Source organism: Stomoxys calcitrans, chromosome 1, assembly GCF_963082655.1.
Source record: "Stomoxys calcitrans chromosome 1, idStoCalc2.1, whole genome shotgun sequence".
NCBI classification, from domain to species: Eukaryota; Metazoa; Arthropoda; class Insecta; order Diptera; family Muscidae; genus Stomoxys; species Stomoxys calcitrans.
The window spans coordinates 266,102,956-266,120,074 of record NC_081552.1 but is presented as its reverse complement, the minus strand read 5'-3'; the positions used below and the strand labels follow the sequence as shown (position 1 = coordinate 266,120,074).

The 17,119-nt window shown below is 37.7% G+C and overlaps 1 protein-coding gene and 1 long non-coding RNA gene across 2 annotated transcripts; one reads left to right on the top strand and one right to left on the bottom strand.

Annotated features, from left to right (window-relative positions):
- Positions 1–419: 419 nt before the first annotated feature.
- On the bottom strand, positions 420–959 carry LOC106092782 (uncharacterized). The gene is made up of 2 exons (XR_001222224.2): positions 720–959; positions 420–623 (listed from the first exon to the last, which is right to left on the bottom strand). It is a non-coding gene; the product is annotated as an uncharacterized LOC106092782 (long non-coding RNA).
- Positions 960–9,205: 8,246 nt separating this feature from the next.
- LOC106092779 (uncharacterized) lies at positions 9,206–14,324 on the top strand. The gene is made up of 3 exons (XM_013259704.2): positions 9,206–9,895; positions 9,960–10,260; positions 13,086–14,324. Exons 1-3 carry the CDS (start codon positions 9,282–9,284, stop codon positions 14,322–14,324), a joined length of 2,154 nt encoding a protein of 717 aa, XP_013115158.2. The 5' UTR covers positions 9,206–9,281.
- The last annotated feature ends 2,795 nt before the right edge of the window (positions 14,325–17,119 follow it).

Below are 17,119 nucleotides of genomic sequence, written 5' to 3'. Positions count from 1 at the left end.
AAAAATCTTAATATCAAGAAAAATATATTTCACCAAAGGAAATGTTTCCTTATAAAGTTTGAAAATTCGTCATCTTTAATTTACTTATCTTTGGCACGAAACTTTAATATACGGCAAACATGTTTTCAGTGCAGCATAAAGCCGCTAACAAGTTTTCTGTTATCTGCCTTCTTATGACATTTATATATTTTTTTTTAATTATTTTAAACCTTTAAAGGTGTCTCTAAGCAAACCCTAAATATATGCCTCTGCTAACCTGGTTCATGTGAGCTGTTTTATTTTTTTTTTGCTCAAATATTGAAAATGAAATATTCGAATAAGATATGAGTGTTTCGCTTAGGGCAGCTTGATAAGCAATAATATATAATTAATAATATTTGATATGAACCTTTGTGCCGCATGACAATGAAAAATATCTATTTCCACCCAATAATGTTATTTAAATAATATTTATTTATGGTTTTTGTTCAATATTTGCAGATATAGGGGGAGACATGCAGTTCCGACATTATTCTCTAAATATGACAATGCAAATGAAGTCGCTACCTGTCCCAGTTGGTGGATTAAAAAATAGCTCGGTGCTCATTAAGCCGTCTCTCCCAGCGCATCAGAAATGACATTGACTTTTGGGAATCGAATGGGCGAAATACATGTTTACGAATAACAATAATGAAATTATTAATAGCACAAAATGAATATTTATATAAAAACACCCATACCACCTCCTCATCTGGATTCGTTGAAACATCTAAAAAAAGCAAATGACTATTCCGTTATTGCTATCAATTTGATATTCTGCAAAAAGTCAAACAATTTGCAATGAGAAGTTACTTTCGATTAGCGCTGACAAACCCCTCTTTTGGAAATTACCTATTACTAATTATCATATTTATGCCGGAGACACTTTTAATTTTAATTTGAGCAAATTGCGAGCGAATTTAATTGCGTTATATAATGGAATTTCTAATTGAACTTTAATGTATTTCAACTCAAACAAGTTAACTAGTTTATAAATGTCAACTTACTTACTAACACCCGTTTAGCTGGTAGCCTACTAACGTTTTTAATGATGTCTTAATGACACCATAATGAGATGTTAATACTTCACGAAACTCGATCAAACTAGGATTGATGAATATCAAAAACAGTTTGAAATAGTAACAACTAAAAAGGAGTTAAATGCGACCAGGTCAAACTTTGGATATATGGTAGCTATATCCAAATCTGCACCAAATTGAAGAAGGATGTCTTACACAACTCACTGTTCCAAATTTTGGCAAAATCGGACAATAAATGTGCCTTTTATGGGCGCAAGACCTTAAATCAAGAGATCGGTCTATATGGCAGCTATACCCAAATCTGGACCGAACAAGGCCAAACTGAAGAAAGATGTCAAAGGGCCTAACACAACTCACTGTCCCAAATTTTAGCAAAATCGGATAATAAATGTGGCTTTTATGGGCCCAAAACCGCAAATCGAGAGATCGGTTTATATGGCAGCTGTATCCAAATCTGGACCGATCTGTGCCATATTACAGAAATATGGCGAGGGGGTTAAACTAACTCACTGTCCCAAATTTTAGCAAAATCGGATAATAAATGTGGCTTTTATAGGCCTAAAACCCAAAATCGGCGGATCGGTCTATATGGCAGATATATCCAAATCTAGACCGATCTGGGCCAAGTAGATGAAGGATGTTGAAGGGCCTAACACAACTCACTGACCCAAATTTTGGCGAGATCGTATAATAAATGCGCCTTTTATGGGCCTAAAACCTTAAATCGAGAGATCGGTCTATATGGCAGCTATATTAAAATTTGAACCGATCTGGGCCAAATTGAAGAAGGAAGTCTAATGGCCTAACAAAACTTATTGCCCAAAATTTCAGCAAAATCGGATAATAAATGTGGCTTTTATAGGCCTAAGACCCTAAATCGACGGATCGGTCTATATGGCAGTTATATCCAAATCTGGACCGATCTGAGAGAAATTGCCGAATTATGTCGAAGGGGCTAACACAACTCATTGTCCCAAATTTCATCAAAATCGGATAATAAATGTGGCTTTTATGGGCCTAAGACCCTATATCGGAGGATCGGTCTATATGGTAGCTATATCCAAATATGGACCGATCTAGGACAAATTGACGAAGGATGTCGAAGGGCCTAACACAACTCACTGTCCAAAATTTCGGAGAAATCGGGCAATAAACACGCCTTCTACGATCTAGGCCAAATTGAAGAAAGATGTCAAAGGGCCTAACACAACTCACTGTTCCAAATTTTAGCAAGATCGGTCTATATGGCAGCTATATCCAAATCTGAACCGATCTGGGGCAAATTAAAGAAGGATGTTGAAGAGCCTAACACAACTAACTGTCCCAAATTTCAGTAAAATCGGATAAAAAATGTGGCTTTTATGGGCCTAAGACCCTAAATCGGCGGATCGGTCTATATGGGGGCTATATCAAGATATAGTCCAATATAGCCCATCTTCGAACTTAACCTGCTTATGGACAAAACAAGTAAAAGCGTGCTAAGTTCGGCCGAATCTTATATACCCTCCACCATGGATCGCATTTGTCGAGCTCTTGCCACGGTATCTCTTTTTAGGCAAACAAAGGATAAAAGAAAGGAATTGCTATATGTTATTGGAACAATATCAAGTTATGGTACATTTCGGACCATAATTGAACTGAATATTGGACACCATAGTAGAAGTCATTGTGTAAAATTTCAGCCAAATCTAGTAAGAATTGCGTATTTTAGGGGCTGAAGAAGTAAAATAGGGAGATCGGTTTATAGGGGAGCTGTATTAGGCTATAAACCGATTCATGCCGTATTCGAAACGTATGTTAAAGGTCATGAGAGAAGCCGTTCAGCCAAATCGGATAATACTTGCGCCCTTTAGAGGCTCAAGAAGTCAAGATTCCATATCGGTTTATATGGCAGCTATATCAGGTTATGGACCGATTTGAACTATTCTTGACACAGTTGTTGAAAGTCATAACAAAACACCTCATGGAAAATTTCAGCCAAATCAGATAATAGTTGCGTCCTCTAGTGGCTCAAAAAGTCAAGACACCAGATCGGTTTATATGGCAGCTATATCAGGTTATGGACCTATTTGAACCATTCTTAATACTGTTGTTGGAAGTCATAACAAAACACGTCATGTAATATTTCAGCTAAATCGGATAGGAATTGCTCCCTGTAGAGGCTCAAGAAGTCAAGACCCCACATCAGTTTATATGGCAGCTATATCAGGTTAAGGACCGATTTGAACTATTCTTAACACAGTTGAGTCTATATGGGGGTTATATCAAGATATAGTCCAATATAGCCCATCTTCGAACTTAACCTGCTTATGGACAAAAAAAGAATCTGTGCAAAGTTTCATATAGACCGATATCTCGGTTTTAGGTTTTGGGGCCATAAAAGGCGCATTTATTGTCCAATGTCGCTAAAATTTGAGACAGTGAGTTTAGTTAGGATCTTCGACGTCCTTCTCCAATTTGGCGCAGATTGGTCCAGATTTGAATATAGCTGCCATATAGACCGATAGCTTAACGCACTTGATAGAATACAAACCCAACTGTTATGGGTGCAAAACGGTGGCTGCTGTTTAGAAGTTTTAGGAAAAAAAGTCTTATGACTTGACTAAAAAATGAGCAAATTAAATTTAAATTGAAGAAAAAACACCCGATAATGGTAATTTTCACATTCCGGAGAAATTTCAAACTTTCTTTCAAATCATTTGATGTACCCTAGAAATTATGATGTCTAATCCAAATGGTTGCAATGTTATTTTCGTATAAGCAAATACACACACACACACATTTGTCTGATTTAATTTTTTATATTTTGTTGATTTAATTGATTTAAATTATAATCGAATTCGGTGATTTGCATGCATTACCATGGGGACATACTGGCCCACGAAATATTTGTGTAAACTGGTTTATATTTCAACTACTGATGTCTTGTTTGAGTAAATGCGAAGATGATTGAGAAAAAAATTAAATATTTGAATAGCCTAAGCTGGTGTTTTGTCAAAATATATTTTAAAGTTTAGTCTCTTTTGAGATACAACCTTTTCGGAAGACACATCTATCGGAGTTCGCGCGTGCTAGTTAACATGGTCAAGATATAAACGCGGTCAACAAACGCAAGCGTTGAGAATATACAAGAAAAAAAACCTAAACAACATATTGTGATAAAAACATAATAAAATGTTCCATTGTTGTCAAAAGCATGTCTTAGAATATCGGGCATATAATAGATTATTATAAAAGAGTTAAAAACAAACAAAATAATTGTTCTGTGTTGTGATTAATAGCAAATTCATATGCATATGCTTATAAGCAAGCAGGCAGTTATGCATGCCCAACAATACGTTAATGAATGTGTGTGGTTTGGCAATTTCCTTTTCCCATAAGAATTCAAACGATTTTCATTGATGTGAGTTCTAGTTCGTGTGTGTGTATGAGTATGCCAAGATGTATGTGCTTGCAGGCCTTAACGGAAACAGTAAAGAAAGCTTTTCCCCTGATTTAATATTTGCTCCTAAAAGTATATGTGTGCCGTGTTAAGAATTCAAATTACTCTAGGCTTTGAAGATTTTAGCAGAAACATTTAAAGTGTTAATAACAATAAATCAAAAAGAACAAAAACCTAAATTTAAGTTTAATTTAAAAAAAAAAAATAAATAAACATACTAAAATAAAAACGCTAGCTTTTTTCAAATCTTAATTAGAATCAACCATTAAAGTGTTAAAAAATAAAATTGTGTTAGCATTAAAATTCATGAGCAAAGGCATTGCATAGTTTTAACACCTTGATTCGAGTGACATTAATCATTATCTCGGTCAGAGCAGGTTTTAGTGACATATGTGGTTTGTTTTATTTTTATTTAGTTCTCAGTGAAATCCAAAATGGCAGATGCCGGTTGAATTTAATTTTCTGTTTGAAAAAAAAAGTATCGAAAAAATAAAATTCTGCAATTTTTTTTTTTGAAAAAAAAAAAAATGAAATCCGTTATAATTTCGTTAGTTTGGCCGGGGGTGGGTCATATGCTCGTTATTGAGTGGTTTTAGCATGTCGTGAGATAAAAGAGTCTAAGTGAATTTTATATGGCACTAGCTAGACAGGGCCCTCTCCGTTGCGCCTTTTTTACTTTATGTAGAACAAAAGGTTTCTTTGAATATTTATTTTCCACAATGTAAGAGCTTTTAGTGAATGTAAGATGCTACGAAAATAGTATATCGCCTGACTAACAGTCTGAATCCCATATCTTTATTGGTCTACGAATTTAAGTTTGGATGTAAGGTGGACTCCATTCTTAAAATACTTTATTTCAGTCCGATATTCTCATGATATCTGATTTATGGGTGTTTTCGGGGGAGAGCTGGTCCCCCAGAAACTTGGCCCTGAAAAATATCCGCATCGTGGTCTTCCCTCAAATACCATTAATTTAAATCCCATATTGCCATTGGTTTTGAGGGGAGTTTACAGGACGAGGCGATTGGTTATAAAATTCGTTTTCTAATCTCAAATACCTTTCATTTGAGCCACAAATTGGCATGGTCGAAAAATTTTTACCCTTTGGGGGGTGTTTTGGAGAAGGGGTGATGCCCTAAATACATGGTCCTACATTGGGATATCAAATTCGTACTCTACTCCCAAATACCTTTATTTGAGCCCCATATTGCGATGGTCAGTAAAAAATTGGTGTTTGTGGGGTATTTTGGAAAAGAGGTAGACCCCTAGAAATTTAGTCCCAAAATGTGGGTATCAATTCTTGCTCTACCCCCCAATTCATTTCATTTAAGCCCCAAATTGACATGGCCGGTATATATGCTGGATTTAGGGGTGTTTGGGGAGTGGGGTGCCCGGAAAATATATCAGCAACGTGCTCTATTCTCATATATTTGAATCCCATATTGCCATTGGCCTCAAAATTGGATATCAAATTCGTTTCCTAATCTCATTTAAACTTCTTATTGCAAAAGTCAGCAAATATGTCCGGTTTGGGGCATTGGCCCTAAAAACTATAAATATTGGGTTGCCCAAAAAGTAATTGCGGATTTTTCATATAGCCGGCGTTGACAAATTTTTTCATAGCTTGGGACTCTGTAATTGCATTCCTTCTTCTGTCAGTTATCAGCTGTTACTTTTAGCTTGCTTTAGAAAAAAAGTGTAAAAAAGTATATTTGATTAAAGTTCATTCTAAGTTTTATTAAAAATGCATTTACTTTCTTTTAAAAAATCCGCATTTACTTTTTGGGCAACCCAATATTTAGTTCCACTCGCTTTAAGACCCAAATTGTCTTGGTGAGCAAATACGTCCTACTGGGGGGTTGTTATGGTGGTGGGACGTCCACTAGACAGTTGGTTCCTATTGTTGATATCAGATACGTGGTCTACTCCCACATACCTTTAATTTGAGCCCCATATTTCCATAGTCGGCAAACATGACCGGCTTAGGGGGTGTTTTGGGGGATGGGCGGTGAGTTGGCCTTAAAAATATATATCGGATTCGTGTCCTACTCTAAAAACCCTCTTATTTGAGCCTCATATTTCTTCTTCCTATTTAGGTGGTGTTGTGGGGGTGGGGTGGTCCCATAGACACTTTTCCCGAATATTGATATCAGATTCGTGCTTTACTCCCAAAGACCTTTCATTTGAGCCCCATATTGCTATATTCGTAAATTTGTCCCCTTTGGTGGATGTTTTTGGGGAGAGGCGGCCCCCCAAACACTTGGTCCCATATTTGGATATCAGATTCGAATTCTACACTCAAATACCTTTTATTTAAGCCCCATATTCCCATGGTCAGTAAATAAGTCCTGTTTGGGGAAGGGTGGACCCCCAGAAACGTGGTCCTACATTTGGATATCAGATTCGTATTCTACTCGCAAATACCTTTCATTTGAGTCGCATATTGCCATGGTCGGTAAATATGTCCGATTTAGGGGTGGTTGGGGGGTTGGGGTGGACCCCTTAACACTTGGTCCGACAATTGGATATCAGATACGTTTTCTTATCCTAAATACCTTTCATTTGAGTCCCATATTGCCGTGATTGGTCTATACATATGTTTGGTAGGTTTTAGGGTGGGGCGGCCCCCCTAGGTACTCCATCCGAAATTTGGATACCAAATTTATATTTTTAGGGTACTATATGAGAGCACACAAAATTTCGCTTAAATCGGACCACCCATCTCCGAGATCTGGCGTTTCTGAAAATTAGGGCAATTTTTTCGCTCCGCTCCCATCGCAGAAGGATGGGGGTATATTCATTTGGTCATTCCGTTTGCAACACATCGAAATATCCATTTCCGACCCTATAAAGTATATATATGATCAGCGTAAAAATCTAAGACGATATAGCCATGTTTGTCTGTCTGTCCGTCTGTTGAAATCACGCAACAGTCTTTAAAAGTAGAGATATTGAGCTGAAACTTTGCACAATTTTTTTTTTGTCCATAAGCAGGTTAAGTTCGAAGATGCGTTATATCGGACTATATTTTGATATAGCCCCCATATAGACCGATCCTTTGATTTAGGGTCTTAGGCCCATAAAAGCCACATTTATTATCCGATTTTGTTGAAATTTGGAACAGTGAGTTATGTCAGGCCCTTCGACATTTTTCTTCAATTTGGCCCTGATCAGTTCAGATTTGGATATAGCTGCCATATAAACCGATCCTTTGATTTAGGGTCTTAGGCCCATAAATGCCACATTTATTATCCGATTTTTATGAAATTTGGGACAGTGAATTGTGTTAGGCCAGTCAACATACTTCTTCAATTTGGCTCAGATTGGTAAAGATTAAGATATAGCTGCTATATTGATCGATCCGCCGATTTAAGGTTTTGGGCCCAAAAAAAGGCGCATTTATTCTCCGATATCACCAAAATTTGGGACAGTGAGTTGTGTTAGGCTCTTCGACATTCTTCTTCAATTTGGCTTAGATCGGTTCATATTTGGATATAGCTGCCATATAGACCGATCTCTCGATTTAAGGTCTTGTACCCATAAAACACACATTTATTATCCAATTTTGTCAAAATTCAGGACAGTGAGTTGTGTTAGGACCATCGACATTCTTCTTCAATTTGGCACAGATCGGTTTAGATTTGGATATAGCTGTCGTATAGACGGATTTCTCGATTTAAGGCTTTGGGACCATAAAAGGCGGATTTATTGTCGAATTTTTCCAAAATTCGGCATAGTGAGTTGTGTTAGGCCCTTCGATATTCTTCTTTAATTTCGCCCCGATCGGTCCAGATTTGGATATAGCTGCCATATAGACCGATCTCTCGATTAAAGGCCTTGGGCCCAAAAAGGCGCATTTATTGTCCGATGTCGCCGAAATTTGGGACAATGAGTTGTGTTATGACCATCGACATCCTTCTTTAGTTTGGACCAGATCGGTTCAGATTTGGATATAGCTGCCATATAGACCGATCTCTCGTTTTAAGGTATTGTGCCCATAAAACGCACATTTATTATCCAATTTTGCCAAAATTCAGGACAGTGAGTTGTGTTAGGACCATCGACATTCTTCTTCAATTTGGCATAGATCGATTCAGATTTGGATATAGCTGCCATATAGACCGATCTCTCGATTTAAGGCTTTGGGCCCATAAAAGGCGCATTTATTGTCCGTTAAAATAAATGATATTTGAGAGAAGAGCACGATGCGGATTTTTTTTCAGGGCCAAGTGTCTGGGGTGGTCCTCACCCCGAAAACAACCATAAACTCACCAACCGCCACCCTGGGAGCCTTCTTACTCCCATAATCGCCATGAGCATATCGGGCTCAAATAAAATCTCTTAAGAATGGAGTACATCTAGCATCCAAACTCAAATGACCCTAAACCCGTTGAGCGAATTCATAAATCAGTAAAGGGATTCAGATAAAGGCATTTAAATTGTTTAACTGTTAACCAAATACTATTTTCTCAGCATGGTATTTCACTAAAAGCTCTTTAATTGTCGAAAATAAATATTTAAAGGATAATTTTGTTCCATATAAAGTAAAAGAAAGCAAAGCGGAGCGGGCCCGGTTCAGCTAGTTTCGATATTTTATCGACATCTAGAAGAATATAAGCAATTTTGCTTTACTTCTATGCATACGATATCAGTTAATTTTTTTTTTTTTTAATTTACACCGAAACGGCAGGAGATTGAAGACAATATGCAAAATCGTTTTAAAACTTTAAATGACATTTGTTGTGGCTAAGCGTGAAATATGTTAAACGCGTATTGCAGTTATGCGTTTTCGACAGTACAGCAATAATGCTGAGTGCACCGTGATAAAATTCCAGTATGACAGTATGAAACAGCATAGAAAGATCGCAGATCGTTCACAACTGGTAGTGAGAGTGTTTATAGCGCTTCTGTTGGTGACCCTTTTGACAGTGTACAACAATGAGACCTATAATATATTTGCCAATGTACGATGGCAACACTTGAAGCCCATAACAAAGTTGATCGACAGTGAATTAGCAAATACAACGATAACTACAACAAAAATAGCAACAATCGCCACAACTACGCGGCCAGAAGGATATTTGGTGTGGAATGAAAATTGTCATATGCCTTCGTTCGATCCTTACGAACGCAAATACATAGAGGCTGAGGAAGATACCCGTTACATGAACCCCATACCAAATTGTACGGAAAAGCAGCCATTAGTCAGTAAATCCTACAACACAACACTGCAAGCCTATGTTCTGCACATCCATACGGAACTAAAAGATGAATATTTGAAGGGATCAAATGACACTGATTATTACTATGCCTATGGCAATGATGGCGAGGAGGAGGAGGAGGACATTAATTGCTGTTATACCCCAATTTTTCGGGATACTGATAAAGGCTACGCGTAGGTGTCTCACCAGTTTGGCTATTATATGTAAAATTTTACTTATTTCTTTATTTCCTCTCAGATGGAGTATATGCACCCAGTTTGAGCAGGATTTTGTGGTTCCCATTGATACGAATTATATTCTTATCGAGTGCAATGGAACTGTGAATGCTTCCACCTTTTACAAAGATGGTATGCATTTTTTCCAGGATCGTGAGGAAATCAAGGAACGCATCCACAATAACACTGGCACTGCCAGACCATTTGGCATACTGATGTTCGGCATAGATACCGTCTCGCAATTTAATTTCCGCCGTGTTATGCCCTCAACCTTTGAGTACGTACGAAATGACAGTTGGTTTGAATTATCTGGCTATAATAAGGTAAAATGGCATACAAAATTAGCACCAATAAAATGTCCATTATCATGCATACATTACCATAATAACATGACCACATACCACATTAATTTTCTAACTTATCGTTATAGCATTGATTGACATATCTATGCCATAATTCCATAGTACATACAAATTAACCGTATAAACTTCTCAGAAAAAAGAAATTTTTATTCAAAGCTCTAATCATATGTTTTGTGCACTGATACGTATACATCCGAACTGTTCGAAAGTAGATAAGAGGTACAGTGAAGAGCAAAATTGTTCCGCCATCAAAAATGAATTAAATAATTTGGAGTGATGAAGTAATGCTCACAGAAGTAGACAATAATTAATTTTTTGCGTTAATTATTCCTAACCCATTGTAGACCACTGCCCCTTCTTGTATTGCAACCGTTTTGAAACTTTACTTAAGATTTATTTATTTGTTTCATCTACCGAGCTATGCTCTTACAGATTTCAATATACTAGAATTATAAATTACAACATTGCCACGAACTATACAAACTAACATAGTTATGTATTATCATTATCGAGCAAAATTCTAAGCATTCTCTTGAAATGTGTCGTTCTATGTGATAGTTCATTTGGTTTGCAATGGAGTTAAATAAGCAGAGGCATCGCCTTAAGGGTTCATTCATCCCGTAGGTGGTTCTATGGAAAGGAATGGCAAACAAATGATGTTCTCAAGGCGTATTTATGAGGTGGCCGCATGAACCCAGCTGAGAGAATTTGATATGTCAACTCATTTTTGAATTCGCCGTACAAAAATATAAACTTCAAAATAAATAAATTATAAATTGTGCTTTCTGCTGTTATAGCAACCTCATTCAGTTTCACTCAGGGAGCATAGGTCTATTGTGTCGTCCCCGAAAGATTCAAAAAGCGCAGAAGAACACGGATACAATTTGCGTCAGTTTAATGCCCGACATTAAAATGAAGAAGGAGTCCACCGTAGCGCAGAGGTTAGCATGTCCGCCTAAGACGCTGAACACCTGGGTTCGAATCCTGGCGAGACCATCAGAACAAATTTTCAGCGGTTGTTTTCCCCTCCTTAATGCTGGCAACATTTGTGAGGTAGTATGCCATGTAAAACTTCTCTCCAAAGAGGTGTCGCATTGCGGCACGCCGTTCGGACTCGGCTATAAAAAGGAGGCCCCTTATCATTGAACTTAAATCGGACTGCACTCATTGATATGTCAGAAGTTTGCTCGTATTCCTTAATGAAATGTTCATGGGCAAAATTTGCTATAATCCCCGACATTAAAATGAAGAAGACTAGGAGCCATCATGCATGACAAAACGGCCAGGAGGTCTGGAGATGCTCCCTTAAATATGCAATTTAAATCGATAGTATTCAAGAATGACGAAAGGACTTTTGCACGAAGATAATTTAGAGAGGAAAACGGATTTTATGTAGCTATAATCCTGTAGCTACACTCGCAATTTCAGGGCAATCTCCAAATAGGTGCTCAACCGTCTGTGACTCCTCCTCATCCCCACAAATAAAGCTTAAGTCCGCCCTGTTACCAGCGCAAGATCAAAGGCCGGACATTGCAAAGGCTTTTTAGGACATTCAATAGTGAGAGCAGCAGCTCTATCACAGGAAAAAATCCGACAGATATCCAAGAGCCAAAAGGGAGTACACAACCCCTCCATGTGGTGATTGAGCTCTAATCATAATCTTCCTATTTGAGCTATTTGTTAGCATTCACTTGGTAGCTATCTACGGCTACAATAACCTTATGAAAATATTTAAGCCCGCCATCCTGGTGGTTTTGTGGGTTGTTGTTGTAGTCACATTTTCATGTGGAGGTGGCGAGGTGCCCATCATCGGCACTCAATATTTGCGCAAGAAGCGATGCCTCCTGGCCTCTCACTGAGATTCTCCACTCGATACCGCTGATTGTTCACGACTGCCGTTGCAGCTACTACGTATGGAGCATTCCGCTATTCGTAACCTGTGGACGCGCTCGGTAGCTCGCAGCTAAGCTTCTTGTGACAGCAATGAACACCACACAGATCGGACCTCAATGTTCCAGTCAGTTTTGTGGGTAAAGCCTCTGGAGCTAATTGGTATTTTGAACATTTTTAAATATCAACTTCAATCAACTTCTTTCTTCTTGCTCTGATTGGTCGAAACCAATTTGCCGAAAATTTTAAATGGCGAATCGAATTTTCTTCGATAAGAAGAAGTTAATCACCAATTAGAATCAAGGTTGGCACGTATGGCATAACAAAATATTGGATTTAAAATTTGAATAATTTAATGCACTCCTTAACTCCCCAAGAAGTCAAACCGGGAGATCACTTTGTGACTAAATATGGGGCTATGTAGCCAGTTTACAATACTAACTGATCTACATCAAAGTGGAACGCATGGCTTTATTCGTTTTGAAGTTAACATGTTTTACATACATTAATGTACTAACGAAAGGACAGCGCTTGATTACTTAAAATGTCATAGGGACCAAGAGTTTAAATACATTATAGTACGAGTATCTTTGAAAATGTGTCGAAGATGTTTTACAAACAGAATGAAAAAGTTGTTGTTGTTCCGCGACGGAACCTTATAGTGTGTGTCACTAGGAGAACAGTATTCAAGTCACTAGAAGAACAGTATATACATCATTAAATTTTCCTAAAAATATAGAACAAAACATTATTCTCCAAAAAACATCAAGGAATAAATCTTTCAATAGTAACCTTTTTCTAATAATCAGCTTCTCTTCTAACTATAATACATGCCTCATAGCTTTACACATTGCCGACAATAGAATGTCCTAACATTCCTCTTTCCTAAATTTCAGATCGAAGACAACACATTTCCCAATATAATGGCCATATTGTCCGGTTTGGATTTGCAAAAGGCCGAAGAGCTGTGCAACTACCATGATGAAGGTGGTATGGACAATTGCACCACCTTTCTTTTTAACCTGTTGCGGCAACAGGGATTCATAACCGCCTACTCAGAAGATTTGATTGATATTAGTACGTTCAACTATCTAAAACCGGGGTTTAAAAACCCTCCCACGGATTATTACCATCGACCTCTGCTTGTAGCCATGGAAGAGCTACTGCCCATCAAAAAAATGTCTGATGAAGCCTACTGCATTGGTCCCCGAAGATATGCTGAAGTTATATACGACTTTGCTGTTGAATTTGCAGAACGGTTTTTGGGTCAATCGATTTTCGGACTATTTTGGACCAACAGTTTCAGTCACAACAATTGGGCCGATCCTGCCACCATGGATAATCGTATGGTTCAGTATTTTCGACATATGGATGAGTCTGGAATTTTGGACAACAATGTGGTGATATTGTTCAGTGATCATGGTGCTCGTTGGGGTTTTCTACGAAGCCAAAAGGAAGGCTATATCGAGGAGCGACTGCCCATGTTTTTTATGAGGTTACCGCAATGGCTAAAAGATGAAAATCCGGAGTTTGTAAAGGCTCTAACCTTGAATCAAAATCGCCTCACCAGTCCCTATGATGTGCATGTAACATTAAAACATTTGGCTATGATGTCCTTGGGGAAAAATGAATCCATTGATTTACCCCTCAGTTGTTCGACATGTCAAACTCTGCTCGCAACAGTGTTGGAGGATCGCACTTGCTCCATGGCTGGCATTGAAGATCATTGGTGTACATGTACACCTTTCGAGACATTGGACAAGGACTCCGAGGAAATGGCAAATATCACTCAACTAGTCATTGACGAAATGAATAATTACTTAAATCGGAGTGTTTATGCTGATCAGTGTGTGCCTTTGCTATTGAAACGTGTTGTGGAAGCCAATTTAAGATTAGATTTGCACCAGGACGTTCACTATCTCCCATTGCAGGAGTATCGCATGAATTTCGAAACCAGCCCCAATGACGCCCTATTCGATGCGTCATTTCAGCATGATAAAGAACAGAATACTATTACAATAGATGTAACCGAAATCAGCCGTCTTAATCGGTACGCTGAAGACTCAAAGTGTGTAGATGATAACATAGTTAAAAAATATTGCATTTGTAAGGATAGTGTTAAGGATGATAGTTAATAATATTTATATTAAAAAAAGAAAACAAAAACTGAAATTAAATTGTTATATTGAAAATTTGCCCATGAACATTGCATTAAAGAACACTGTGGATACTTCTATCATAACAGTGAGTGTTGTCTGATGTAATACTAAAGGTAAATACCTCACCAATGTGGCCAACACAAGTAGGGGAATCGGATTATAAATGCGCCATTTATGGGACCAAGACTTTGAATCGAGATTTCGGTCTATATGGCAGCTATATGTAAATCTGGATCGATTTAAGCCAAATTGCAGAAAAATGTCGAAGGGCCCAACACAACTCACTGTCCCAAATTTCGGCGACATCGGACAATAAATGCGCCTTTTATGGCCCCAAAACCATAAATCGGGAGATCGGTCTATATGGCAGATATATCTAAAACTGGAGCTATCTGGGCCAAATTGAAGAAGAATGTCGAATGGCCTAACGCAACTCATTGTCCCAAATTTCGGCGATATTCGAAAATAAATGCACCTTTTATGGGCTTAAAACCTTAAATCGAGATATCGGTCTATATGGCAGCTATATCCAAATCTGAAAAATTTCTGCAAAATCTGAAAGTAAATGCGCCTTTCATGGGCTCAAAACCTTAAATCAAGGGATCGGTCTATATGGCAGATATGTCCAAATCTTAACCGATCTGGGCCAAATTGCAGAAGTATGTCGAGGGGCTCAACTTGACTCACTGTCCCAAATTTCGGCGACATTGGAAGAAGGATGTCGAAGGACCTATCACAACTCACTGTCCCAAATTTCAGCAAAATCGGATAATAAATGTGGCTTTTATGGGCCTAAGACCATAAATCGGCGGATCGGTCTATATGCGGACTATATCAAGATATAGTCCGATGTAGCCCATCTTCGAACTTAACCTGCTTATGGACAAAAAAAAAAAAGATTCTGTGCAAAGTTTCAGCTCAATATTTCTATTTATATCCAACACCACCACTGTGGTACAGGGTATTATAGATTTGTGCATTTGTTTACAACGCTAAGGAGGAGAAGAGCTAGACCCATTGATAAGCATACCGATCGACTCAGAATCACTTTCTGATTCGATTTAGCCATGTCCGTCGGTGAGTTCATGTATTCTTGTTTTCAAAGTGCAGGTCGTATTTGTTGTCCAATCATCACGAAATTTTGCACAAATCACTTTTTTGGCCCAAGGACGAAAGCTATTGATGCTGATAAAAATCGGTCCAGATTTAGATATAGCTTCCATATATATGTATCGCCTCATTTGCACTTCAATGGCCGTAGTAAGGACAATTTTCAACCGATCTGTACAAAATTTGGCACAGATTGTTTCGTTACTGATTTCAACATATTTGCAAAATTTTATCAAAATCGGTTTAGATTTAGATATAGCTCCCATATATATGTATCGACCGATTTGCACTTTAATGGCCGTAGTAAGGACAATTTTCAACCGATCTGTAAAAAATTTGGCACGGATTGTTTCGTTACTGATTTCAACACATTTGCCAAATTTCGTCAAAATCGGTTAAGATATATATATAGAGCTCCCATATATATGTATCGCCCGATTTGCACTTAAATGGCCGTAGTAGCTACAATTTTCAACCGATCTGCACAAAATTTGGCACGGATTGTTTCGTTACTGATTTCAACATATTTGCAAAATTTTATCAAAATCGGTTTAGGTTTGGATATAGCTCCCATATATAAGTATCGCCTGATTTGCACTTCAATGGCCGTAGTAGCTAAAATTTTCAAACGGATCTACATAAAATTTGGCATGGATTGTTTCATTACTGATTTCAACATATTTGCAAAATTTTGTCAAAATCGGTTCAGATTTAGATATAGCTCCCATATATATGTATCGACCGATTTGCATTTAAATGGCCGTAGCAGCTAAAATTTTCAACCGATCTGCACAAAATTTGGCATGGATTGTTTTGTTACCGATTTTAACATATCTGCAAAATATCATCAAAATCGGATCAGGTCTAGATATGGCTCCCATATATATGTATCGCTTCATTTGCACTTCAATGGCCGTAGTAAGGACAATTATCAACCGATCTGTGCAAAATTTGGCACGGAATGTTTCGTTACTGATTTCCAAATGTTCATCAAAATCGGATCAGATCTAGATATAGCTCCCATATATATGTATCGACCGATTTGCACTTAAATGGCCGTAGTAAGGACAATTTTCAACCGATCTCCACAAAATTTGGCACGGATTGTTATGTTACTGATTTTAACATATCTGTTAGATTTCATCAAAATCGGTTCAGATTTAGATATAGCTTCCATATATATGTATCGCCTGATCTGCACTTATATGACCGTAATAACAAAAATTTTCAAACTATCTGTTTTAAAGTTGGTTCAGATTAAGATAAAGCTCCCGTATACCTATATATTGCCCGAATTTATAATTGTAGGATAGGTGTAGGGTATTATATAGTCGCCTCCGCCCGACTTTTGCCTTTCCATACTGGTTTTCTTTGCCTTTATACACCTATGGTTTTTCGATACAAAAGGCTTCTAAAATACAAAGTATGAACTTTTGCCCGCAGGTTTAGTAGCTGCACCCTTACAGACAACCTATCGATCTATTGAAAATTCATACTTTTTTTTGCAAGTGTATGCAAAAAGACACAAAAAGTGAAACTAATTGAAGTGCATTCCGACAGACAGACTGGCAGGCACATTTTCTATTTACACGGATGTGCTCTTGCCCAACATTTAAGTTCATTTCATTTCAAGCAAGAACGATTAACAAACGAATAATGAA